At 49.4% G+C, this 26,848-nt stretch overlaps 1 protein-coding gene across 4 annotated transcripts in view; it reads left to right on the top strand.

Moving 5' to 3' along the window:
• The window catches only part of LOC140424914 (zinc transporter ZIP12-like), a 149,958-nt gene that overhangs the window by 75,137 nt on the left and 47,973 nt on the right, over positions 1–26,848 (top strand). For 3 of the 4 annotated variants that reach the window (XM_072508570.1, XM_072508573.1, XM_072508571.1), the window contains 4 exons: positions 2,691–2,863; positions 7,638–7,790; positions 11,475–11,576; positions 19,947–20,022. In XM_072508570.1, coding sequence (XP_072364671.1) covers positions 2,691–2,863; positions 7,638–7,790; positions 11,475–11,576; positions 19,947–20,022 — 504 coding nt within the window. The remainder of the gene's footprint in view (positions 1–2,690; positions 2,864–7,637; positions 7,791–11,474; positions 11,577–19,946; positions 20,023–26,848) is intronic. The other variant, XM_072508572.1, reaches the window with a different exon arrangement.

Genomic DNA, 26,848 nt, shown 5'->3' with positions numbered 1-26,848 from the left:
CAGACAGGGATGGCCAACTCCCTGAGCTCCATGGCTGCAAACTTGCAGACCCTTGTTGATACCAGGGCGGGTCTCCAGGGCTGGCAGCGCCAGGTGTCGGGGGGGGGGGGTCGGATCCTCGTTCCGTTTGCATCCCCGACCTATGTAGAGGCCTGGGGGCCATCGGGCACCCCGAGGGAGGAGGAGGTGCTGGGGCCCGTTCAGGGGAGGTCCCGGAACACAACGACACCTCGGGCTCCCCTCCCTTCCATCCCAGGTGCATCTGGTGGGCAACGGGCAGGACAGGCTTGCAGCTCACCATTCCAGTCGCCCGAGCCGCAGCCTGGCCCATCTAGGCCGGGTCACCCCAGGAAACAGCCACCAAAGGGTTCCCTAGTCACAGGGCAGGAATCATAGGAGTCCACCTCCACGTCTGCTGTACCGTCTGGGGAACCAACTAGACGTAGTCATAGGGCCAAAAAATTAGATACTGACTAAGTTGGCACGGGTGCAGGGCACAGACGAGTTATAGGGGCTAGGCCATGTGTATGAACTGTTTGTTATTAAAATCACTTTCACACCTACAGAAGCTGCCTTTGTGTTCTGTCCGATGCATGCGAGGGTGTGGTGTGAGGTGAGTGCCAGTGTGTGTGTGAGGGGTGATAGAACATCGGCCTCAGGTGAGTGTGCCCCCCCTCCCCCCGGGTCGCCCTCGCCACCCCCCGGGCAGACGACGGGATCGTGCGCTGCAGTGCCACGGCCGCATGCAGGGATGGTCCGGGTGGAGGATGGTACTGTGGCCATGGGTCAGATATTGTCCAACGATGTAGAGCCAGGAGCTCATCGCAGAGCGGGTTGTCATCATCCTCCATGGCCTTCAATAGACACGCTTCCACCGACGACCGCGTGAGCCCGGCCCGTTGTGCCGCAGGTAGATGTGCAATGGAGGGGTGGTGTGCATGCGGGTGGGGTGAGGGTGGTTGGTGTTGGATAGGTGGGGTGAGGGTGGTAGGCTGGTGCCGTGGTGTGCAGTATGTGCCCATACTCGCCGATTCCCATGCCCCCCCTAGTCCGTGAACCGGGAGGCTATCAGCCTATCCCGTGCCCGCTGGCCCAGCCGGTAATGGTGGGCAGCCTCCCGTCCATGTCCAGCCCGTCTGACCTGACCATTGCCCCCGTCCTCCTCATCTGGGGAGGTCTGCGCCTCATCTTGCTGTTCCTCCCCTTCCCCCTCCTCTGCCTGCAGCACATCGCCCCTCTGCTGCGCTATGTTGTGCAGGACGCAGCACACCACAATGATGCGGCCAGCTCTATCTGATGGGTACTTCCTCCAGAGCGGTCCAGGCACCTGAAGTGCATCTTCAGCAGCCCAAAGCACCTCGCTATCACACCCCTGGTTGCTGCATGGGCATCGTTGTAGCCAATCTCCGCGTCAGTCTGTGGCCTCCGTATAGTCGTCATCAGCCACGACTGCAACGGGTAACCCCTGTCGCCCAGCAACCAGCCCCTCAGCCGGGTGTGTGTGTGTGTGTGTGGGGTGGGTGGGGGGGGGGGGGGGGGGGGGTGGGGGGGGGGGGGGGTGGGGGGGTGGGTGGGGGGGGGGGGGTGTCCCTCGAACGTGGTGGGGATGAAAGATTGCGCCAATACGAATGAGTCATGTACACTGTCCGGGTACCGGGCGCAAAGGTGCAAGATCCTCATGCGGTGGTCACAGACCACCTGCACGTTCATGGAATAGGTCCCCTTCCTCTGCGTGAACATGGCCCTGTTATCTGCAGGTGGCCGCACGGCGACGTGCATCCCATCGATCGCCCCCTGGACCATGGGCATCCTGGCCACGGCAGCGAAGCCCACTGCCCGGGCATCCTGGCAGGCCCTGTCCACAGGGAACTGGATGTAGTGGTCCGCAATGGCATACAGGGCGTCCGTCACGACACGGATGCACTGGTGCACCAACGCCTGCGAGATGCCGGACAGGTCCCCACTCGGCGCCTGGAATGACCTCGTGGCATAAAAGTTCAGGGTCACCGTAACCTTGATGGCCACGGGGAGAGGGTGTCCTCCCCCAGTGCCATGCGGTGCCAGGTGTGCCATCAGGTGGCAGATATGGGCGACGGTTTCCCGGCTCATCTGGAGTCCCCTCCTGCATCCTGCATGCCCGGTCCGTGAGGTCCTGGTACGACGAGCGGGGCCGGTACACACGGGGCCTCATTGGGCATCTCCGTCGCCGTGGCACCACCACCACCTCCTCCTCCTCCTCCTCCTCCTCCTTCTCGTCCTGTCGTGCGGGCGGCTTTCCAGCCTTGGCGGCTGCCACCTGCCTCCCTGCGGCACGCTCCTCTGTAGCATCCTCCGCCGCCTCCCTGGCACGCTCCTGCTCCAGCTCCCCAGGGCAACATGTAGAAGTGCGGCTCCCTCCACGGCGGCCAACATCGCTGCGTGATGACCAAACATAACGGCCTGCGGGGGATGGGACAAATTCTTCCTTTTCGGATAACAGTCTAATTCCATTTTGAATGTTTCAATTGAACCTGCCTGTGAGATCTAATATTGTTTACTTTTGAAAGGATTCCTCTCTCTGTTTTACATCATTTAACCCAAAGATGAAACCTAATTATCTTTTATCATACATTTTTTCAAGTGGATATTTGCATTTTCTTAATATTTTAATGCAGATTCAGTAATGTTGATTGTGGTCTTTTGTTTTCTAGAATATGGATACAGCACCGTGGCTGTTTTGATAATTACTGTGAGCTCCATGTGTGGTATCATCCTACTTATCTTCAACTCATGCAAACAGACATACCAGCTTATTCTGCAGCTGTTTGTAGGTATTGCTGTCGGAACAATGTCAGGTGATGCATTGATGCATCTTTTGCCTCAGGTAAGTTACTGCACAGAAGTGACAATATCGGGTTGGCAAGACTCTCCGGGGGACGGGGGACAGTAGAAGTACTGACATCAAGGACAAGAGGGCACAGATTTAAAATAATTGGCGAAAGAAGCAAAACCGATCGGAGAAAAATGTGGTGAAGGCCTGTAATGCATGCGCTGCCTGAGAGTGTGGTGGAGGCAGGTTCACTTGAAGCATTCAAAATGGAATTAGACTGTTATCCGACAAGGAAGAATTTGCAGGATTACTGGTTGGGAGATTGGCACTAAGTGAATTGGTCATTCAGAGAGCCGGTGCAGACATGGTGGGTCGGGTGTGCTGTAACAAATCTGTGATTCTGCGATCAAAGCTTCAAGAGAAAGAAACAGCACAGTAACTGACAGGCTTACAGTATAGGAAAATAATTTGACTTTAGTGAAAATATGGGACAGTTTTCTTGAGGTTGCACGACAGGCGAATGACAATCCCTCGTGGCCGCACATACTTAAGAAATTGCTCCTTATAATTTTGTGTTAAACCTACCTCTTGAAAAACAGACTGAATGGAGAACAAAGCTATAAGCTTGTGGAAACAAAGATATTTTGGCTAAGACATGAATCTGATTTTACATAGCTTTCCATAATTTTCCTGAGTCAACAGATTGTTGACTCAAACTCAACTATAAATTTGAAAAAGTTGCACTTGCTAACTCTCGCTTACTACACTTCAGCACAATACTAAAGGAGCGTCACATTGTTGAAAGTGCTGTATTTTGGGAGAGATTCTGGGCTGAATGTTCATTTGCGGGTCCTGATCTTACAAACAGGAGGAGTTACAGGGAACCCGCGCATGCCATTCTTGGGATCCAGAGGGTGATATTTGAGGAGGGGGCCAAATATGTGGACATTTCGGGAGCCCACATAATTAAGAGCAGAGGGCAGGCTCCCGATGTTGGAGGGCCTTCAGCACTGACACATGTAGACAGGTGAAAGAGAGAGGGCACGATTCTTCACTCCCACGCCGGTTGGGAGAACCGCCTGGGCCGCCAACATTTCCGGGGACGCCGGTCCGACGCCCTCCCGCGATTCTCCCAAGCAGCGGGAATGGCCCGGTCGAGTTTCGCGGGCCGCAGGCCGGAGAATCGCCGGAGACACCCAAAATGGCGATTCTCCGGCACCCCCGCTATTCTGAGGCCCGGATGGGCCGAGCGGCCAGGCCAAAACGGCGGGTTCCCCCCGGCGCCGTCCACACCTGGTCGCTGCAGTCGTGAGCGGCGCGTGAACGCTGGGGGGGGGCGGCCTGTGGGGGGCGAGGGGGGATCTTGCACCGGGCTTTACCTGAAATGTGGGGTGGCCCGCGATCGGTGACCACCGATCGTCGGGCCGTCCTCTCTGAAGAAGGACTTCCTTCCGCGGCCCCACAAGATCCGTCCCCCATCTTCTTGCGGGGCGGACTAGAGAGGACGGCAACCACGCATGCGCGGGTTGGCGCTGGCCAACCGGAATACACCTGTTATGCGGCGCCGGCCGCGTCATCTATGCGGCGCCGCTTTTACGCGGGCGACAAGGCCTGGCGCGTGTAGATGATGCGGCCCTGATCCTGGCCCATTGTCAGGGCCTGAATCGGTCGGGACCAGGGCCGTTCCACGCCGTTGTGAGCCTCGACGGCGTTCACGATGGCGCGGCCACTTCGGCGTGGGGGTGGAGAATCGCGCCCAGAGTGTCACAAGATGGCAGGGCCTTTTGGAGATTTTTAAAAAACTTTAAAATTAAAGATGACTTAAGCTGCCAAACCATTTTAATGGATGGGAAAACACACCTGCAATGATTTTACAGTCACAGCCAACGGATGGGGAGGGAGGTTAAACCTGAACAAAGAGTGCTGGCTTCCCAATTTGCAGCTGGAAGGCTGCCTCTATTCATGTACCAAGATTCAATTGCTGACCACAGTAGTGTATACTGGCCTTGACAGGCACATAAAGGGGCTTGAAAGGCTACAGTCTACCTGCAGGCATCCACTTCCTCAGTTAGTCTCTTCAAAAATGGCGCCAAGGTGAGACCACGGCAAGCCAGCTGGTGACGGGAAATTGCGGCCAATTTCTGGCCTCACCTCTGCAGCCATTTAAATGGAGACCTTGTTGGCATTAATTGACGAAGAGCAGGGAATTCTCCTCGAGTCTTTGCCTATGTTCCTCCCAGAACCAAACCAGCAAAACAGCACAGATTAAATTTTCATGATCTCTTTGTGGGACCTTATTCTGTACAATTGGATTTATACAATAGAGACTAAACACTAAACATAATTTACATGCACATTGAGCTGTCCTGGAATGATGACAAGGCATTAAATACATGTAAGTTCTAATTATATGTCTTTAACTGATTTGAACTTGCTGTTTTGATGGGTGAGATTTTACAGTTCACAGTCTTAAAGTTCAATTAAACCATTTGCAGTGACAAAGATTTTCATCCCAGAGAGACAAAAAGCTACCAACCCACTGGGGGTGAAGGTCATATTGACTGTGCTTCATCAACAATACTGAATGAAATATCACACAGATAGAACATAGAACATAGAACATTACAGCGCAGTACAGGCCCTTCGGCCCTCGATGTTGCGCCGACCTGTGAAACCACTCTCAAGCCCATCTACACTATTCCCTTATTGTCCATATGTCTATCCAATGACCATTTGAATGTCCTTAGTGTTGGCGAGTCCACTACTGTTGCAGGCAGGGCATTCCACGCCCTTACTACTCTCTGAGTAAAGAACCTACCTCTGACATCTGTCTTAAATCTATCTCCCCTCAATTTAAAGGTATGTCCCCTTGTGCTAGACATCACCATCCAAGGAAAAAGGCTCTCACTGTCCACCCTATCCAATCCTCTGATCATCTTGTATGCCTCAATTAAGTCACCTCTTAACCTTCTTCACTCTAACGAAAACAGCCTCAAGTCCCTCAGCCTTTCCTCATAAGATCTTCCCTCCATACCAGGCAACATTCTGGTAAATCTCCTCTGCACCCTTTCCAATGCTTCCACATCCTTCCTATAATGCGGCGACCAGAATTGCACGCAATACTCCAAATGCAGCCGCACCAGAGTGTTGTATAGCTGCAACATGCCCTCATGGCTCCTAAACTCAATCCCTCTACCAATAAAAGCTAACACACCGTACGCCTTCTTAACAACCCTCTCAATCTGGGTGGCAACTTTCAGGGATCTATGTACATGGACACCGAGATCTCTCTGCTCATCCACACTGCCAAGAATCTTACCATTAGCCCAGTACTCAGTCTTCCTGTTATTCCTTCCAAAATGAATCACCTCACACTTTTCTGCATTAATCTCCATTTGCCACCTCTCAGCCCAGAGCTTATCTATGTCCCTCAGTAACTTGTAACATCCTTCCGCACTGTCCACAACTCCACCGACTTTAGTGTCATCTGCAAATTTACTCACCCATCCAAGATAGACCAGTCCACCTGTCTGATTTATACATGAAGACTGTCTGTGAAGCTCGGATTTTCAGAATGATACTAGAGCCATATAACAATCTGACCCCGTTCATGATGCTCCCAATTTTCACTGGCATAGGAAAAGGGGGCTTGCTATCCATACCCTGCACTCCAGGTCTGGCTGGTTCCATTGCAGGGAAGAATCTCCTGCCCCTCATACTGTCCATGCCACCACATGTCCATTTTATGCCCAATATGCACTCTGTAAATTACCAATGAGTCATATAATGATAATGGTAAGTGTTGAACTGCTGAGAGAAAAAAGATCTATCTAAAAAAGTTCTTTGAAAATAAACTATTGTTCCCATAACATTACAATGCTATCCAAGTGTTAATCAGACAGACCATTAAAGTAGCAATAACACAGATTTCAAACACTTCTCATCACTTAATCTTGCCCAAGTAATTATTGAGACATTGACAAAAGATACCACAAGAAAAACAACTTAATATAACCACTTAAAGATGTCAATCAAGCAAGCTTCATTGTGCATATTTACTTTGAGCCCAGACCAATAAAAGCATTAGCTCAGCAGGAATTTCTGTTTTGACAACTCAAGTGAATTGTTGACTTTTCTTGATTGGCATCTTTAAGCGATTATAGTATTGATTGAGACTTTTATAAGTTTGTGCAAACAGCAGTTTTATTTTTTCAAATGAGCATTTGGCATGGAAGGTAAAAAGACCATGGGGCTGGGTGTGGGAGGGTGAGGATATGTGAGAGTGAGAACTAGAGGGCCTAATATCATCCAAGAACAACTGGAAGGAAGACGCAGACCTCCATGGGCCCTGACACTCTGCTTCCGGGGTGGATGTGCTTGACTCAATCCTGTACTTTCCCAGAGCAGGATACCATGTACCAAGGCGGTTATAGCGAGTCAGTTACCCACCTCAGCTAAGATCCAAATCTGAGAAGCAGTGGTGAATGCACGTAGCAGTGCAAATATAGCAGTGCAGAGATCGATTCACTGAATTTCACTGCCAGTTAATCGGTTAGCTGCCCCGGAACATCCAGCATGCATAAGTCTCAGTTACATAAGTTCCAAGGTCCTGCACTGGATGTCCTTCAAGCCTAACTGTTCCTGTACAAAGATTGTTGCCGATAAATAAATCTTCTTTTGGGCCCATATTTGGATTAATGTGGCAATACCAAATGTGGAGGCAGTTGTTCAAAAATAACCCCCTGGTGTTGTTGCCTTGAGACATAAACCTAGTACTGAAGACAGTTACCTAAGTGTGCATTTTTGTTCCCAACCCTCTTGTGTTAAGGTTCTTGGTCTACATGACCATGAGCGAAAAGACACTGGTAATTTTTCTGAAGACAAAGGATACATTTGGAAAACGCTTACTGTACTTGGAGGAATATATGTATTTTTCCTAATCGAAAAGCTATTCTCACTCCTATTAACATTGAGAGGTCAGGTAAGTACAAATATAATGTTAACTGAAAAATGAATATCATGCCTTAGGAGCTCTTATCAAAAGAAATACTCAATAAACAATAATCCTTAGTCAAAGTATTCCTGTGACTGGTGATTACGATCAATTATTAGACAATATGCATTTTAATTGTACTATCCTTGCTGCCAATTTTGGCAGATAATCTGCCTGGAACCGACTTTTCCTCCCAGAGTAGAGAAATCAATGTCAGGAGTGTTCCGGGTCTGGAGGCAGGGGGAGGCAGTGAGAGGTGAAGAAGAAGTCGCAACCGATGATTTTTGCAGAGGCAAGCAGCATCATATGTCAGTGAACCACTGGCAATGGTCAAAGAAGCCAGCAATGCTTTATCTCTCTCTCTCTCTCCTCGGTCCTTACAGCTGAAAAGGGCACACCAATGCCAGGGAGTGGTTCATGCTGGAGAAGTGTCAGTCTCCACATTGTCACTGCTATGGAGCCATTGAGATTGCCAGGATGAACCTATAGGAGGAAGTCAGAGAAAGAGAGCCAAGTATTCCTGTGGAAGAGGGTGATAATCTGCAGGTGAAAGGGCTGGTGTGTCCTCCTCTCTGTCTATGACCGCACAGCAAAGATCCAACTCCATTTGTTAGCCTCAGCACTGATGTGTTGGGTGCTCTGGATCCGTGGAACACATACAGATCACCTACACTTAAAATAGTGCAACACTATTTTATTAAGTTAGAAACTGTTGAACATACTTTCACTGTGGGTTAACACGATGTTAGATTAAACTAAAGATCTATGCCTGTCCTAACCAGTCTATGCACTCAGCACATGGTGAAGATCTGTGCTGTAAACTGTAAGCTCTGTCCTTCTGAGAGGCTGCATCCCGAATGAGCAGGAACTCTGATGCCCTCTGTCTATATAGTGAGTGTGCTCTAACTGGTGATTGGCTGCGGTGTTGTGTGTGTTGATTGGTCTTGCTGTGTGTCCATCGGTGTGTGTGTCTGCACCATGATATACTAGTGTATATTATGACAAGCACTGCAGAAGCTGCTGCTCTCAAGGCCTGTTCAAATGCTCTCTTCCTGCATCTCCCACAGGTTTTCCCATGGCATTTAGTCCCTGGTGTCAGGCCGCCCTCCAACCACAAACCTGGATTCCTCCCACAAGTCCCGAAAGGCGTAGTTAGGTAATTTGGATATTCTGAATTCTCCCTCTGTGTATCCAAACAGGCTCCGGAATGTGGTGACTAGCGGCTTTTCACAGTAACTTGCAGTGTTAATTGCAGAGAACTTTAGGGTTGCCTTCCTGCCCCTCATCCCTCTCCGTTGCCTTCCTCATGCCCAGGATTCTGCCTCTGCTGTAAGAATTTTGATCCTTGTCAGTACTAGAGTCCGAATCTGAGAATCAAGCTCCCATTACCAGTTGTCGCCTTCCTGGCACTCGGCTGCACTCGCAATATTGTCTAAACCCTTCTTCCAAAGTCCCTTAGATGCCAGGAGGGTCATGACCCCCTATACTGCCCGAGCATGGACAGATCACTCTCCGCACATCCTCCACACACCACAATGGTGTGGACATAACTGGCTCCCCCACAGTGTTGCTCCCTCCACTCACCTGATCTGTCCCTGATCCAATACTCAACCCATGCGCCCCACCAAAAACTCAAACTGGTCCTTACTGAGTTGACAGTGAGTTCACCAACAGGATTAATTGGTCCCATTCCCAAATCAAAGGATTTCTTGAACTCGCCTGAAGAAAATAGCTGGAGGTACCAACAGCAATGTGATACTGGCAGGCCAACTGGCTGAATAACATTAGTGACCACCTTTCTCTGCTCCCACCACATCAGAATCCAAATATCCTGCCTTGGTACTTAGACTGAATTATCCTTGGGCCTTTAACAGACAAAATATTTAGTTACCTATCTCCAAAATTCAATCTGATGGTCCCATTTAAAATATAGATCTACTGTATAAAACACCAGTAAGTCTCAAAAAGAGCTCTAAATATTCTGTAATTCTTATTTTGTGTTTGACATCTACATGTTCACCTTTATCAAATGGGGCAAGTATTCTTCATGGAAATAAGAGAGTTGCCCACCTTTGAGCTGCCTGAATGAAGTGTGACTCGATGTGAGTTTTCTCTGTGTCATAATATACACCAGTATATCATGGTGCAGACACACACACTGATGGACACACAGTGGGACCTATCAACACACACAACACCGCAGCCAATCACCAGTTAAAGCACATGTACTATAAAGACAGGGGGCATCAGAGTTCCCGCTCATTCGGACTACAGCTAGCTAGTAGGACAGAGCTCACAGCCTGTAGCACAGACATTTCCCATGTGCTGAGTGCATCGACTGGTTAGGACAAGGCAAAGGTCTTTAGTTAAAGCTAGTATCGTGTTAACCCACAGTGAGAGTATGTTAAACTGTTAATGACACAATAAAATAGTGTTGCACTATTTCCAGTGTTGGTGACCTGTATGTGTTCCACGGATCCAGAGCACCCAACACAACACTCTGTAGTGCTCAAATCTGGTTTAAATCATTTCCTACCACTCACTTCAACAGAACAGAAGAACAGACACATTTCTACAGGGGAATTTATAGTGTGCCCCATTCGAATGCAACTAGTGAGTTAACAGCTTGTAACATGCTCCCTGCAATCTGATTTGCAGCCGGTGTAAAATCACTACAATGCAGAAGGAGGCCATTCAGCCGATCGAGTCGACACCGACGCTCTGAAAGAGCACCCTACCTAGTCCCACTCCATCTAAATTGAATTTTCCAAGTGGAAAGACAAGTGTAATACATCTCTGGACACTCAGGGGCAATTTTATCATGGCCAATCCACCTAACCTGTACTTCTTTGGACTGTGGGAGGAAACCAGAGCTCCAGGAGGAAACTCATGCAGATACGGGGAGGAAGTGCAAACTCCACAGACATTCACCCCGGCCGGAACTAAACCCAGGTCCCTGGTGCTGTGAGGCAACCATGCTAACCGCTGTGCCACCGTGCCGCCTAACCCACTGTGGTGGATCTGCAGCAACAGGGTGAAAGATGAGCTGCACACAGCTTTGGGAAGAGAGAACACAAGAGCAAGAAATAGAAGCAGCAGTAGTCCACCAGGCCCTTCAAGTCTGTCACACTATACAGAGAGAAGTAAAATAGTGAAGCAGCAGACAAGATGAATGTGGAATCTACTGCGGCAACTGCATCAGATTTCTGCTCCTGTAGAAAACCCACTTGTGACCACAAATCCTTTCTAAAATTTACCTGGTAGCAGTTAAGGATCCTTCTAAATATCCCTTCAGCAGCCTTCACAACTTTCCCATGGTCACTGGATGAGAGCAGTCACTGATGGATATCAGGCGACAGAGACAAAAATGGCATTGGAATCTAAGCTAGTCTCATTTGCCCCCATTTACATTCGTGTCTGAAGCTTCCGTCGGTTCCACATGGGGACCTTTGGCTGAAAGTCAGGAATATAGGTCAGTCAATGCTGTCAGTTGCTGTTTGGTTTTAGTTTCACCTTTGCCCCCACTTCTGAGTGCTAGCAGGGCAGGAGCAAAATGAAAATAATTGCCCTTGTTCTTGATTCCCTCAATAGGTTTAATGAGATGCAGATGTTGTAAGTCATGGTGGAGTTTATATTAACCTCACTGAATTTTTGTTTTCTTTCCAAAATCAGCCATTTGCAAATGGACACTTGGCACATTCACATGACCTTCCAATGGAATCCAACTTAAATGTCCAATCAGAGGGAGGCAAATCTGTTTCCACTATGCAACTGGTAAGACAAATTATAATCTTTATTGTCACAAGTAGGCTTACGTTAACACTGCAATGAAGTTACTGTGAAAAGCCCCTAGTCGCCACATTCCGGCGCCTGTTCGGGTACATAGAATAACATCGAATTTACAGTGCAGAAGGAGGCCATTCGGCCCATCGAGACTGCACCGGCTCTTGGAAAGAGCACCCTACCCAAGGCCAACACCTCCACCCGATCCCCATAACCCAGTAACCCCACCCAACACTAAGGGCAATTTTGAACACTAAGGGCAATTTATCATGGCCAATCCACCTAACCTGCACATCTTTGGACTGTGGGAGGAAACTGCCCATGTACACAGAGGGAGAATTTAGAATGTCCAAATTGCCGAACAGCACATCTTTCGGGACTTGTGGGAGGAAACTGGAGCACCCGAAGGAAACCCACGCAGACACGGGGAGAACGTGCTGACTCCACACAGACAGTGACCCAAGCCGGGAATCGAACCTGGGACCCTGGAGCTGTGAAGCAACAGTGCTACCCACTGTGCTACCGGCTGCAGTATCATTGGGTTAAAAAGAGACATGACATAAATCTTCACAACTTAAAAGTGCAGTATTGACTTATATTACATAAAATCATCGGCGGGATTCTCCGGCCACATCTGCCCGGCGACTGGAAAATCCTGCCCGAGGTCAATGGATTTCTCCATTGTTGGTGTCTCACCCGTGGCGTTATTGTGGCAGGCGGGACTGAAGAATCCAGCCCACAGTGCTTACAGCACAGCATCCGGCCAGTCGGCCCAACGAGGCCATGTCAGCATTTTTGCTCCACACAAGACTTTCTCTAACTCCTCTTCATGTACCCCTATCAGCGTACTTCGTTAGTACTTTTTAATTCTGAAATGGAGAATTTTTAAAATTGTGTTTTACAGGATTTGGGTGTTGCTTTTATTGCCTATCCCTTATTACCCTTGAGAAGGTGGTGATGAGCTGCCTTCTTGAACCGCTGCAGCCCCCGAGGTGTAGGTATACCCATAATGCTGTTAGGGAGGGAATTCTAGGGTTTTGCAAGCTGGCAAGAAAGAAATCACAGAAAGACAGACAAATAGTTTTTAACCTAGTTTGCTATCTTCCATCTAATTCCACCCTCAGTTTTCTCCAACAGAGTCCCAAGTGATACATTGCCAAATGCTTTTTATAAAGTCCATGTAGACTGAGTCCATTGCATTTCCCCCATATACTATGTATATTACATCTTCAAAGAATTCTGAGGTTTGTCAAGCAGAATCTTCTTGTTTGAAATCTATGCTGTCTATTTCTTTTTAAAAATATTTTTTATTCTCCTCCTTTTTCATTTTGTCCCAAATTTACACCCAACAATAAACAATAATAAGTAACAAATGTAATGTTAATCCCCATATCAATAACAACGATCCCATTCTCTCATCAAACCCCAGACATTGGCTCGCATGTTAACATAAACAAATGACAAAAAGGAATCAGGAATCACCCATAGTCACCATTGACACATCCAGTCCCCCTCCCCCAAACCTCCCAGCCCCCAACCCCCCTAATGTTCAATGTGATCCAATTCTTGAAAGTGCATAATGAATAATGCCCGTGAATTATAGAATCCCTCCATCCTTCCCCTCAATTCAAATTTGACCTTTTCAAGAGGTAAGAATTCCAGCAGGTCCCCCCGCCGCGCCAGGGCACAGGGTAGAGAGGTTGATCTCCACCCTAACAGGATCCGCCTTCGGGCGATCAACGAGACAAAGGCTACAACATCTGCCTCCGTGCTGATCTGACACCCCGAATATGGCCTCCCGAGGGCCGGGGTCCAGTTTCACATGCACCACTTTAGAGATTACCCTAAACACCTCCTTCCCGTAATCCACCAGCGTTGAACAGGACCAAAACATATGAACGTGGTTTGTGCCCCCCCCCACCCCCCCCCCCCCCCCCCCGCAACGTACACACACATCTTCTACCCCCTCAAAGAGCCAGCTCATCCTCGCCCTTATAAGGTGCGCTCTATACACCACCTTCAGATGTATCAGCCCCAACCTCGCATACGATGTGGAGGTTCACCCTCCGGAGCACCTCACACCAGAACCCCTCCTTCATGCCCTCTCCCAACTCTTCCTCCCACTTGATCCCTTCTAGCAATGCCTTCTCCTCCAAAATAGCCCCGTAACCCACCGATACTACCCCCTTCTCCAGTCCCCCTGTCGTCAGCACCTCCTCCAGCAATGTGGAAGCCGGCTCTACTGGGAAGCTCTGTATCTCCTTTCTGGCAAAGTCTCGAACCTACATGTATCTAAATATTTCCCCCTGCTCCAGCCCATACTTCGATCCCAGCTCCTTCAATCCCGCAAAACGGGATTGTATGAAATAAAATTTAGTGTCTTAATTCCTTTCTCCTCCCATCTCTGAAAATTTCCATCCCACTTCCCTGGCTGAAATCTATGGCTCCCCCAAATCAGCATTTCCGTTGACCCTGCCCCCAACCCGAAATGCTGTCGAAGCTGCCTCCAAATTCTCAACAAAGCTATGACTACCTGACTCCCTGAGTATCTCCCCGGGGCCGTCGGGAGCGGCGCTGTCGCTACCGCCTTCAATCCCGACCCCCTGCACAAACTCTCCTCCATTCTGACCCAATGTGAGTCAGCCCCTCTGACCCAGCTCCGTACCTTCTCCACATTCGCCGCCCAGTAATAATAAATCAGGTTCGGAAGACCCAAACCCCTTGCCTGCCTTCCTCCCTGTAGTAGCACCTTTTTAATTCTGGCCACCTTCCCTCCCCATATGAACGAGGTAATCATCCCTTCAATCTCTCTAAAAAATGCCTTTGGCAGGAAAATCGGCAGGGCTTGAAAAATAAACAGGAATCGCGGCAACACATTCATTTTAACCGCCTGTACCCGACCCGCCCGTGACAGAGGGAGACCATCCCACCTTGCCAGATCAGCTTTCACACTCCCCATCAAACTAGAAATGTTGTACCTACGGAGCCTCCCCCCCAATCTTGGGCAACCTGCATCCCAGGTATCTAAAGTGAGTCCCTGCCTTACAGAATGGCAGCCCCCCCACCCCTGGCCGACCTGTACCCTGAGAAAGACCCAAACACCCGAAGCAGCTCCAGAATTCCCCCTATTGACACACTTGGTTCCGACATGTATAATAACAAGTCATCGGCATATAAGGACACCCTATGCTCTAGCCCCACCCCCCCCCGCGCTATCCCTTTCCATACCACCGAACTTCTCAATGCGATGGCCAATGGCTCAAACGCGAGTGTAAACAGCAGGGGGGACATAGGGAGCGGGATTCTCCAATCCCGCGGAAGAGTGTCCATGCCGTCATAAATGCCGTCGCATTTTACGACGGCGTGAACGGGCCTCTCTCAGGACTAGTTCTGGCCCCTAAAGGGGGCCAGCACGGCGCTGGAGCGGTTCACGCCACTCCATTGCCGATCCCGGCGCGAACTGTGCTCCGCGGGATCCACGCATGCGCCTCGGGCCAGCCCCCCCTGCCCCCCCCCCCCACAGGCCACCACCCGACCCTTTCACGCCGGGGTCCCGCCGGCACAGAGCAAATTAGAACGGCGCCAGCGGGACTCGGCTCTTTTCTTACGGCCGCTCGGCCCATCATGGCCGGAGAATCGGCGGGCCGTCCTTGTGGAGTGGCCCGCGACCTGCACCGCGCCAACCACGCCGGCGCCAATAGCGCTGATTCTCCGCTCTGCGGAGAATTGCGTGCCAGCGCAGGGCAGCGTGTCCCGTTCGCTGGGATTCTCTGGCCTAGCCTAGGGCTGGGAGAATCCCGCCCAGGACATCCCTGCCTAGTCCCATGGTGGAGAGGAAAATATTCTGAGCTGATGTAATTTGTGCGGACGCTGGCCCTCAGCTCCTTATATAATAACTTTACACAGTCCTCAAATCTGGGTCCAATTCCAAACCGCTCTAGAACTCCCATCAAGCACCCCCATTCTACCCGGTCAAACGCTTTCTCGGCGTCCAATGCCACAACCACCTCTGTTTCCTTCCCCTCTGCCGGTACCATAACCACGTTCAATACCCTCCTAACATTCGAAAAAAGCTGCCTCCCTCTCACAAACCCCGTCTGATCTTCACCTATCACCTTTGGGAGGCACTCCTCTAGCCTACCTGCCAGTACCTTCGCCAATATCTTTGCGTCCACGTTTAAAAGTGGGCCTTTACACCCACACTCCGTCGGATCCTTATCTTTCTTAAGTAACAGGGAAATCGATGCCTGACCCAAAGTTTGTGGTAGCACCCCCTTCCCTATCGCCTCCTCAAACATCCCCACCATCAGCGGTATCAGCTTATTTTTGAATTTTTAAATAATATTCCACCGGAAACCCAGTCGGCCCTGCCACCTTCCCCAACTGCATCCTCCCAATCGCATCTTTTATCTCCTGTTCCATTATCGCCCCCTCTAATGTAGCCCAGTCCCCCTCCCCTCGGGTACTCCAGCCCATCTAGAAATTGCTGCATCTCCCGGCCTCCCCCAGGTGGCTCTGACCTGTACTATCTCTCACAGAATTCCTTAAAGACCTTGTTCATCTGATCTGGAGCTACCACCAACTTCCCTGCCCTGTCCTGCACCTGGACAATTATGCTGGCTATTTCTAACTGTTATTCCTTTATCAAAATATGATCATTAATTAAATGCTCGAAAAAATCTTCCCTACTACAGATATAAAAATAACTGACCTGTAAATACCTGGATTAGTTTAATTTCCCTTTTTAAAAATCAATGTGACATTGTTTACTCTCCCGACCTTTGTCACTAATTCAATTCTATAATTTTCGAATTCAGTGATTCGCATTCTACCCAGAAATATAATTTTTAGAGTCTCTGCAAAATCTTCCCCTGTCTCCTTCTGATCCTAGGATTGACCTGGTGTTTTGACTTTCTTTAGGCTAATTGACACCTAAATCGTTCCATTTACCCATCATTCATCTTGCTGTCACCCACTTGAGGGATCACCTTCTCGCATAGTTTCTTATCTAAAGTATCATACTGCTGAAGTTCTGATTTATGTTTTTGATGGTTATTACATCTGTCCAATAACGGCCCAAAGTTTCATATGATGTGGTAACCATGCTCCAAAAAATGCTTTGTGCACATTTATCATCTTCTTTTTGACCTTGTACATCACACCCTATTTATAAAACTCCCTTGTCCATTGTCCCTTTTAAGAACTTTCATGAAACTGCGTTTGCTCTGCGTTTGCTCTGACCAAATTATTTATCTGTTTCTTCACATTCTGTAGCACGTTTCCATTCAGTGTACATCCCCAATGGTTGATTTTCCTCAAAAAATTTGTATTTGTTACACAAAGGACTTGTCCTTTTGGGAGTCTAAGTGCTCCCGCTATCAGAGGACCACGGCAAGTTTGCACTGCGGATTGGAAGCAGTGCTCAGACGCAAGACTCAATCCTAAATCATGTAAATTTATGCATGGTGGAGAACTCGCCAGATAAGTGCTTTCTGCTGTGATAACAGAGGAAGAAACCACTTTGCTCCTTTCATGGGGCGATGTGTTGTCAATCATAGCAAGAGTGCTTATAAACAGCACGGTGGTACAGTGGTTAGCACTGCTGCCTCACAGCACCAGGGACCCGAGTTCAATTCCGATCTCGGGTGACTGTCTGTGTGGAGTTTGCACTTCTCCCCATGTCTGTGTGGGGATTTCCTCCAGGTGCGCTGGTTTCCTCCCACAGTCCAAAGATGTGCAGGTTAGGTGGATTGGTTGTGCTAAATTGCCCTTTAGTGTTCAAAGATGTGTAGGTTAGGTGGGCTTATGGGGATAGGGTGGGATTGTGGTCCAAGGGAGGGTGCTCTTTCAGAGGGTCAGCTCCGACCAATGGGCTGAACGGCCTCCTTCTGCACTGTAGCTATTCTGTGATTCTGGTGAGCATCAAAGCAAGTACTTGAGATGCATTCAAGCATGAAGTGAAAGATAAAACCTGTGACAATAATCAAATCAAATAAACCCAACCCCCACGGCTCCTGGAGGACCCCCACTCTGCAGCCTGGCAGAGGGTCACAGTATCGGTGTCCTGACCACCTTGACCCCTCGTGAGCTCCACCATGTCAGGGCTGCAGTAATCCAACTTCGCACCAAAGCCCACTTGCTTGATTTCCTACTGTGGGGGTCAGAGCTTCATGGTGGGGAGGGGAGGTTGAGGGGGTGGAGAATCAGGCTTTCAGCCTGTTACTTGCATGTTTATCTGAGATTTGCATTTTCCCACTGGCATGGGCATGTAGTGCGCTACGGCTGGCAGCAGGGGAGCGGAGAATGGCAACAGGTCTGGCTCCCGGTGCCACACCCATTTTTCGGGCAACCCTCCATTCGGCGCCCGAGCGGGATTCCCGAAGGCAATGGCAAGGAATGGAAAATCCTGGCCAGCATCTGCTCATTCTGCTCGTCTGTTATCCTGTTTTTTTTTGATATGTACATTTTGCTAGTTTCTACTTTTAGGTCAAAAATGCCACTCAACGTCAGAGCCTCCAAGTGGAGAATTGTTTTAAACTATTGTTTGCTGAGTTATGAGCCCAGTATGCGACTGTACCACTCTCCTACACCTTGGATTTATTGACTAATGTGCTTAACCCTTTGCAATAAGAAACTCAATGACGATACTGTTGCTCCTCTTGTGTGTCAGTCTCTAAATACTGATCAAAATACCAGACAGACTGAACACTGCAGCGATGGACAAATTATGTTGTTGCAGACTTCTACACTGGAGGGGAGACTAGGACCCGGGGGCACAGCCTTAGAATAAAAGGGAGTCACTTTAGAACAGAGATGAGGAGAAATTTCTTCAGCCAGAGAGTGGTGGGTCTGTGGAATTCATTGCCACAGAGGGTGGTGGAGGCCAGGACGTTGAGTGTCTTTAAGACAGAAGTTGATAAATTCTTGATTTCTCGAGGAATTAAGGGCTATGGAGAGAGAGCGGGTAAATGGAGTTGAAATTAGCCATGATTGAATGGTGGAGTGGACTCGATGGGTCGAATGGCCTTACTTCCGCTCCTATGTCTTATGGTCTTATGGTCTTATGGATTGCTCCACACAGAGTCCTCTCAATCAATGGCATTTTTGTTAGGTTTCATTTTCATTCTGCTACATTCTTGCAAAGCCAGTTGTTACAGAAGTGGACTTGTATTCCAAGGTACAGAAACTTGTGGATAATTCCAAAAATAGTTCTAGCTTTGCAAACTTACAGTAATGCAGCCCAGCTCTTAAAATACTCTGGAAAGAACTTGTTATTTTCATGCATCACTCTTTGCTAATGATACAATTGCGAAAAGAAAGGGTTTTTTTTCTGTAAAAATCCATGTTGTTCAATTAAAATGCTATTATTGTTTAATGTTTGCAATTAGGTTTGAGCCATTTGTGATGACTCAAAATCATTTCCAAACATTTCTAAAAATGCTTTCACAATATGACAGTTCTATCCCGTAAGAATTAGGTTTGCTCTATTGCCTGAATTCTTTTCACATTTACTGACATATTAAAGTGTTCCCTGCAGTGCAGAAATAGGCCATTCGGCCCATCAAGTTTGCACAGACCCTCCAAAAGAGCGCTCGGCTCACGCCCTATCCCCATAACTCCATCTAACCTTTTGGACACCAAAGCGACAATTTAGTATGGCCAATCCACCCAACCTTCAAATATTTGGACAGTAATGGGCAATTTTAGCATGGCCAATCCACCTAACCTGCACATCTTTGGACTGTGGCAGGAAATCGGAGTACCCGGAGGAAACCCACACAGACATGAGGAGAACATGAAAACTCCACACAGTCGTTCACCCAAGGTTGGGATCGAAGTGGGTCCCTGCCGCTTTGAGGCAGGAGTGATAACCACTGTGCCGCTTGATTACATTGGATTGGATTTGTTTATTGTCACGTGTACCGAGGTACAGTGAAAAGTATTTTTCTGCGAGCAGCTCAACAGATCATTAAATACATGAAAAGAAAAGGAAATAAAAGAAAATACATAATAGGGCAACACAAGGTACACAATGTAACTACATAAACCCTGGCATCGGATGAAGCATACAGGGGTGTAGTGTTAATGAGGTCAGTCCATAAGAGGGTCATTTAGGAGTCTGGTAACAGCGGGGAAGAAGCTGTTTTTGAGTCTGTTCGTGCATGTTCTCAGACTTCTGTATCTCCTGCCCGATGGAAGAAGTTGGAAGAGTGAGTAAGAGTGACATAATCTCATGCAAACGAATGTCACAATATCTATTGTGCTAACAACACTGAGTGAATGTTTATCCATAAAGGAAGATAGTAACGACCAGGATAACCTCTGGTGCCTTGTGTAAACTTATTTCCTTTTTGTAAATAGGGAAATCCAGAAGATTCAGAAAATGTTGACATTCCAACAAACAATGCAATAATCACAATTGCTGAAAATGACAAGAGTAAGTATTACATTGTGAATGATAGCAGATAATACAAACATTTCCAATGTTTCACTTGCTGACCATTTTACTCGGGGATGCATCTGGTTGCCATGAGATTCTCAGGACGCTATCAAATAATGGGCACATATTCACGATTTTGTAACCTAAATGCTTGACAAAACATCCCCATTAGCTCATCCTATTAATGTACTATGAATTCAAGGTTCCAAATCTTAATTGAGTCTTGTATCTCATCTCTGCAACTTTCCAAACGTATTAACTACTGAAACCAACTGCAGGTTAAAACAAAACGACAAATTGTTTCATCACTTTCTAAAAAATCTTTTTCTTATTTTTTAAAATAAATTTAGAATACCCACTTATTTTTTTTCTAAATAAGGGGCAATTTAGCGTGGCCAATCCATCTAACCTGCACATCTTTGGATTGTGGGGTGAAACCCATGCAAACACGGGGAGAATGTGCAAACTCCACACGGACAGTGACCCAGGGCCGGGATTCGAACCAGGGTCCTCAGCGCTGTAGGCAGCAGTGCTAACCACTGTGCCGCGTGGGGCCCCAATTGTTGTATTACTGACAATCAAAAGCAATTGCCCAATCAACCTGCCAGTCAGAAAACAGTGCTTCATAATTGCTTGTGACCGTATAGATGTGTTTTCGTTACCTATCATTGTAAATAAAAATGTATTCATTTTATATCTATGCAAGTTCTTTCTTCTTCTACAAGTAAGTTTGGTCATGGGTACAATGGGCGAAATTCTCCGTTCTAGCGGCTAAGTTAACGGGACGCATAGTGTACCAGAAATAGAGATCCTCACCACCTTCGAGGAACGGCCCTGGAGGTGACGAAGGTGGCTGAGGGCAGGGCGGTCACCAATGCGGAGGCTGGCAGATACAGTAGAGGTGAGGACGCACCGGGCCCCACCTGGAGAACCTGTCACTTCGTGAGTTGTTACTGCCTTTCTGACTGACCCATCCCTCCCACTGACCACATGTCCATTCTCCCGCTGGTCCTCCAGCTGACAGCCCTGCCCATTCCGGGTGGCTCCCTCTCCTGCCTCCCAGGAGAACACTTCGGATGAGAGCTCCGAGGATGCCACAGTCGATGCGTCATAGACATCATTCTTACCCTCCACCAGCGCAGAGACACGCACCTTGGTAGGAAATGTTAGTGATCAGGCTTCGGGGGCACAATCTGGTGAGCACCACACAGATGCTGATGTACATCAGGTGGAGGCAGGAACCCCCAGGCGAGACAACAGTTGGACATCTGCTGGATCCCAGAACCCAGCTGGGCCTGATGCTGAGCCTCTGGAACAGGGTTACCCGGAGTTGAGGGAGATGTTAGAGTACAGCTGGGACACTCAGAGGAAGATGTCAGTGACACTCCAGCAGGTCCATAGTTGCTTGCAGGAGTCCCAGAGGCTATGGGCGCAGGAGATGTCTCCGGCAATGCGTGGCACTGAGGCCAACATTGCTAGGGTGGCGACCACAGTGGAGAGCCTGGTGCATGACTTCGGCAGCATGAATGAAGGTGTGGCACAGTCGGTAACGACGATGGCTGAGGGCCTTGGTAGAATGTCCAACTCGCTGGGGGGTGTTACCCTGTACCATGCTGACCTTGATGAGATTCTGCAGGATATGTCCCCTTCTCAGATAGGAGTGGCCGAGGCGCTGCGGAGCATGGTCCAATCACTGAGGAGCATTGCTGAGGGTGTCAACACCATGGTGCAGACATTAGGTGCCGCCAGGGCTGGCAGAACCAGATTCTTTAGGGGCAGCTGGGGCATGAACCAGCTGCCCCTCCCTCCTGAGGTGAAACCCAGGGCTCTCTTGAGCACCGAGTGGGAGGGAAGTGCATTGGGTGTCAACCCGACTTGTCTAATGGAGTGGGGATGGTTCCCAAGCTCCCCCCGGGTTCCACCCCTCTGATGAGGCCGCGTCCCACAGCCAGCACACGGGACAGAGCAGCATGGCTGTCCATCTGCTGTCAACAAGTGCACCGGGGCCCTCTGGCCCCAGAGGACACCCACCAGAGGCATGGAAGTTCACGGGATGTGGTAAGCAGCTGGTTACCTCCACCGCAGAGGTGCATCCTGAGGACACACATAGATGTGGTGTTGGAGCTAGGAAGGTCAAGCACAATGAGGATCACTGAGGGGCACCGGAGGAGGGGGGAGAGGGTGGGGAAGTGCGTAGTAGGGGGTGGAAGGGGGGTGAGGGGGTTGGTGGGGAGAGTGGGGCGGCACCTTCGGGAGAGTAGGGAATTGTTGGACACCTGTGACACGTTAAAAACCCTTCAGCACAACCAGCATGAAGCCATTTTCACTTTCTTCCCCAATGCGGGCCTACCTCCGAACTCTTGGTTCATCTCTCCAGGCATCTCACCTGGCACACTGCGTGCAGGTGATGGGTGTGAACGAGCACTCAGCAGACAGGCATGGGGCAGACTATGGCATAGATTGAGGAGCACCGGCCTTTAGCTCTCTGTGGATTATCATCACTCCCTGCCTTTGACAGTCACCTGCTGACAGTGCCGACACAGTCCCAGCACCCTGGAGTGATGTGGCACAGACCCTGGGAGGGTGGGAAATGGGGGTGAGGGTGGCAAAGGTATCGATGACGGATCCACGTCCTATGTGAAGCAGGCGAGTATGAGGGCTCCCTCGCCGCAGACGAGAGTCCTGTAGCCTTCGGCTGGTCCTTTGGTTCCTCCCTAGGATTGTCCACCAGCCCCTGCTGGTCCATCGCTGCCTCATCATCCTCATCTTCCTCCTCGGAGGGAGCCACATGTTCCTCATCCTCTACCTCCAGCATGTCGCTCCGCTGCTGTGCCAGGTTATGGAGGACACAGCAGGCCACCACAAAGCGGGCGACCCTCCAGGCGGTGAGCTGCCGGGCACCACCGGAGTAGTCGAGGCATCGGAGCTGCATTTTGAGGAGTCTGATTCACCGCTCAATGACAGTCTGGGTGGCTGCAAGGACCTCATTGTATCAGGTCTCCACGTCAGTCTCCGGCCTCCATACTGGCGTTAATAGCCAGATCCTCAGCTGGTACCCCTTATCCCCAAGAGCCAGCCGCCCATCCTGGGGTGGTCCTCGAAGACGTCGCGGATGACTGACTACCCCAGGATACAGCTGTCGTGCACATTTCCCAGGAAGCTTGAATACGTGCTGTATTTTCAGGGAGGAGAAACCCTTTCTGTTAACGTAGTGCACTCCCAGATGGCAAGATGACATGCATGCATTCTATCCACCCCGGACCTGGAGCATTCCGGCGATGGTGGAGAATCCTGCTGCCCAGGCATCTTGTTAGGCTTGGTCCATGTCAATGTTGATGTATATTTCCGCCCGGGCAAACAGGGCATCCGTGACCTGTCAGATGCACCAATGGGCTGTGGCCTGAGAGATGCCGCACAGGTCCTCACTCGAGCTCTGTTAGGATCCCAAGGCGTAAAGGTTCAGGGCTGCGGTGACCTTGATGGCGACTGGGAGCGGGTTTCCACTTCCTCCACGTGGTGCCAAGTCCGCGAGGCCATGGCACAGGTGCCACACCGTCTCCTTGATGAGGCGGAGCTTCATGCAGCATGCGTTGTCAGTCATCTGTCAAATGACCAGCGATGCTTGTACACCCTAGGCCGTCGCGGGCCTCCCCCTCTGGGTGACTCCCTTGCCTAATGGGCAGCCAAGTCCTCAAGGGTGCAAGGCGACGTCGGGCACATGGGCCACCGCCTCAAGCATCTGCAGATGCTACGGCGGCCACCATCTCCGGCGTCTGTCTGCCCGGCGTACCAGCGGCACCATTAAGGCTTATTCTGCGGGGTCCAAAGTACCATCCATACGATTCAATATCTGTAAGGAATTGGGAGAGGGTGTTAGACTGACAAACAGCGATGGCTCCTGTAGTGATCTCTGTATATCAATATACATGATCAGTGTATGTAAAACTAGTACAGTCAATTCAACACTAGATGTCTCACTATCAGGTGATATAAAAAGGACTTTCCTGCTCTTTCTAAGAAAGTGTGCATCAGGAGAGTGAACAGACAAGACATAGAATAGCTAGGGAGAGCGAAGTTATAAGTTATTTCATTATTATATTGTATAGTTAGTTAGTTACCTTTACTATATTTTATTTGTTTACTAGTTGAGTATTAATTAAAAAGAACTCACAAATATAATTTATATTACTCAATAAATTAGTTTATCTTTACAAGAAGACGACTGTTCATTTCATCAACTCGGCTGGTTCAAAAGAGTAATATATATATTACACTAAGTAATATAACAGCTCCCACCTCAGGACCCACCAATCCCCCATTGATCCTCCCTCCCCATTTATCCTCCCTCTCACACACCTGGAACGCCCTGTCTACGCACTCCCGGCCACACCGGCCCCCCTCAATGGACCCTAGACCCTGTATCCCAGACACCAGCTCATAAAGTCACCTGGACCGGGTGCTGGGCCCATCCCCGTAGCACTCACACACCCTCTGGCCGTGGACATGTTCCTGGAGCTGTGACGCACCTCCTGGTCTTTTGGATCTTGGCTACTCCATGTGTGGTGTTGCCTCCCGCAGTGTTCAGGCACAGTGTCCAAGCATCACAGTCTGATTGGGATACTAGGCAATGACTCCCACATGCTCACCCAACGGAATTCACTTGGGTTGTGTGAAGTGTTCTTAGGGCTGGTTTAGCTCAGTGGTCTAAACAGCTGGTTTGTGATGCAGAACAAGGCCAGCAGCACGGGCTCAATTCCCGTACCACCTTACCCGAACAGGCGCCGGAATGTGGCGACTGGGGTTTTTTCACAGTAACTTCATACTTGTGATAATAAAAGATAATTATTATTAACCACGATTGTCAATTTCCTATTAGCAATAGCCTTCGGCTGAACGACCAGAGGCTTCGATAGTTGGTGGGGGTTATGGGTGGTCGTTGGGGAAGATGGGCAGGGACAAGGGTTGCACCCGGAATGGGTACATGTGATCCAAGGGTTTGCATGGTGGTGCCGCACGCAGCTGCCATCCCAACGCCTCCCCCCACCCTCTCCCAACTTCCCATGGCGGCCCACCCTGCAGACAGTTCCCCGCCCAGCCGAGGGTCCCCCATGCGCTGCCGGGCACTGGGGCGGTTGCCCAGCACCCCGGAGCGCTTGCCTGAGAGCAAAGATGGCTACTCACCTCCTTGGCTCCCCACAGAAGCCTTCCACCAGGAGTACTACTCAGCGCCAGTGTGACCACTTGCTGGGGAGGGCGCTGAATGATGGGAGGCCGTTGGATATGGGTGAGCTCCCGTTAATTGTGTGGAAATAGGGCTTAAGTAGTGATAATGCCAAGCAATGGTGAGATCCCGATTTCGCCTACGGGAGCGGGCAGGTTGCATCGCAAACTATTTGGCACCTGGTGCAGTTCTTGTTTTTGGCCTATCCTGCTATTCACCAGCCTCGTTTAGCTCGAGCGAGAGCGTAACGAGGCGTGAGAATCGTACCCTTAGGCTCGAGAACGGAGAATTCCGGCCACTTGTTTCATATGTTCCAGGCACTTAACAAATTAATGTCGTTCTCACATTTGGAAAGATACAGGTGTGATTTAGTGTATGTGTTAATAATTCTTAGTGTTGAATTCACACTGTGCTATTAATGACAAATGTCTTAAATTGTTCATTTCAAATTTGCTTGCTCAATATTTTAGCAATGGCATCAAAGCTTTTTTACAATATTAGAGCATGTGGATGAGAAACGTATACAGGACTTTATTGTTAAAGTTTCCACCGTACATCGTATTTAACTTTAAATTTCTTATAAATGCAAGTACATTGAACTCACCAGAAGTATTGTTTTTGACTATTTCAGAAAGACATGTCAGAATGAATCAAAAAGCAGAACACTGGGTTCTAGAAATGTGAAATAACAGAAAATACTTGAAATACTTAGGTCAGACTGTGTCTGTGGCGAGAGAAACCGAGTTAACATTTCAGGTCGATGACCTTGTATCAGAACTGGAAAAAGTTAGAGATGTTACAGGTTTTGAAGAAGGTGGGTGGGATAAGGACAAAAGGAAAGTCTGTGGGTGAAAGACAGGTGCTTGAATGACAGGTGACTCAGGGTCAAAGGGAATGTTGTTGGGACAAGGATACCACAGTGTCCCCGCTGACTATACCTGCAGGAAGTGCACCCAACTCCAGCTCCTCAAAGACTGTGTTAGGGAACTGGAGCTGAAGCTGGATGAACTTCGGATCATCCGGGAGGCAGAGGGGGTGATAGAGAAGAGTTACAGGGAGGTAACCACACCCAAGGTGCAGGACAAGAATAGCTGGGTTACAGTCAGGGGAAAAATAAAACAGGCAGACAGTGCAGGGATCCCTCGTGGCCGTTCCCCTTCAAAACAAGTATACCGTTTTGGATGTTGTTGGGGGGGGATGACCCACCGGGGGAAGGCCCTAGTGGCCAGGTCTCTGGCACTGAGTCTGGCTCTGGGGCTCAGAAGGGAAGGGGGGAGAATAGAAAAGCAATAGTTGTCGGAGATTCAATGGTTAGGGGAATAGATAGGAGATTCTGTGGTCGCGGGCGAGACTCCCGGAAGGTATGTTGCCTCCCGGGTGCCAGGGATGTCTCGGATCATGTCTTCAGGATCCTTAAGGGGGAGGGGGAGCAGCCAGAAGTCGTGGTGTACATTGGTACCAACGACGTAGGTAGGAAAAGGGGTGTGGAGGTAATAAACAAGTTTAGGGAGTTAGGCTGGAAGTTAAAAGCCAGGACAGACAGAGTTGTCATCTCTGGTTTGTTGCCGGTGCCACGTGATAGCGAGGCTAGGAATAGGGAGA

The sequence above is a fragment of the Scyliorhinus torazame genome, chromosome 6, assembly GCF_047496885.1.
Source record: "Scyliorhinus torazame isolate Kashiwa2021f chromosome 6, sScyTor2.1, whole genome shotgun sequence".
Taxonomy (NCBI): domain Eukaryota; kingdom Metazoa; phylum Chordata; class Chondrichthyes; order Carcharhiniformes; family Scyliorhinidae; genus Scyliorhinus; species Scyliorhinus torazame.
The sequence above is the reverse complement of the archived record's forward strand: the minus strand, read 5'-3'. Positions and strand labels throughout refer to the sequence as shown.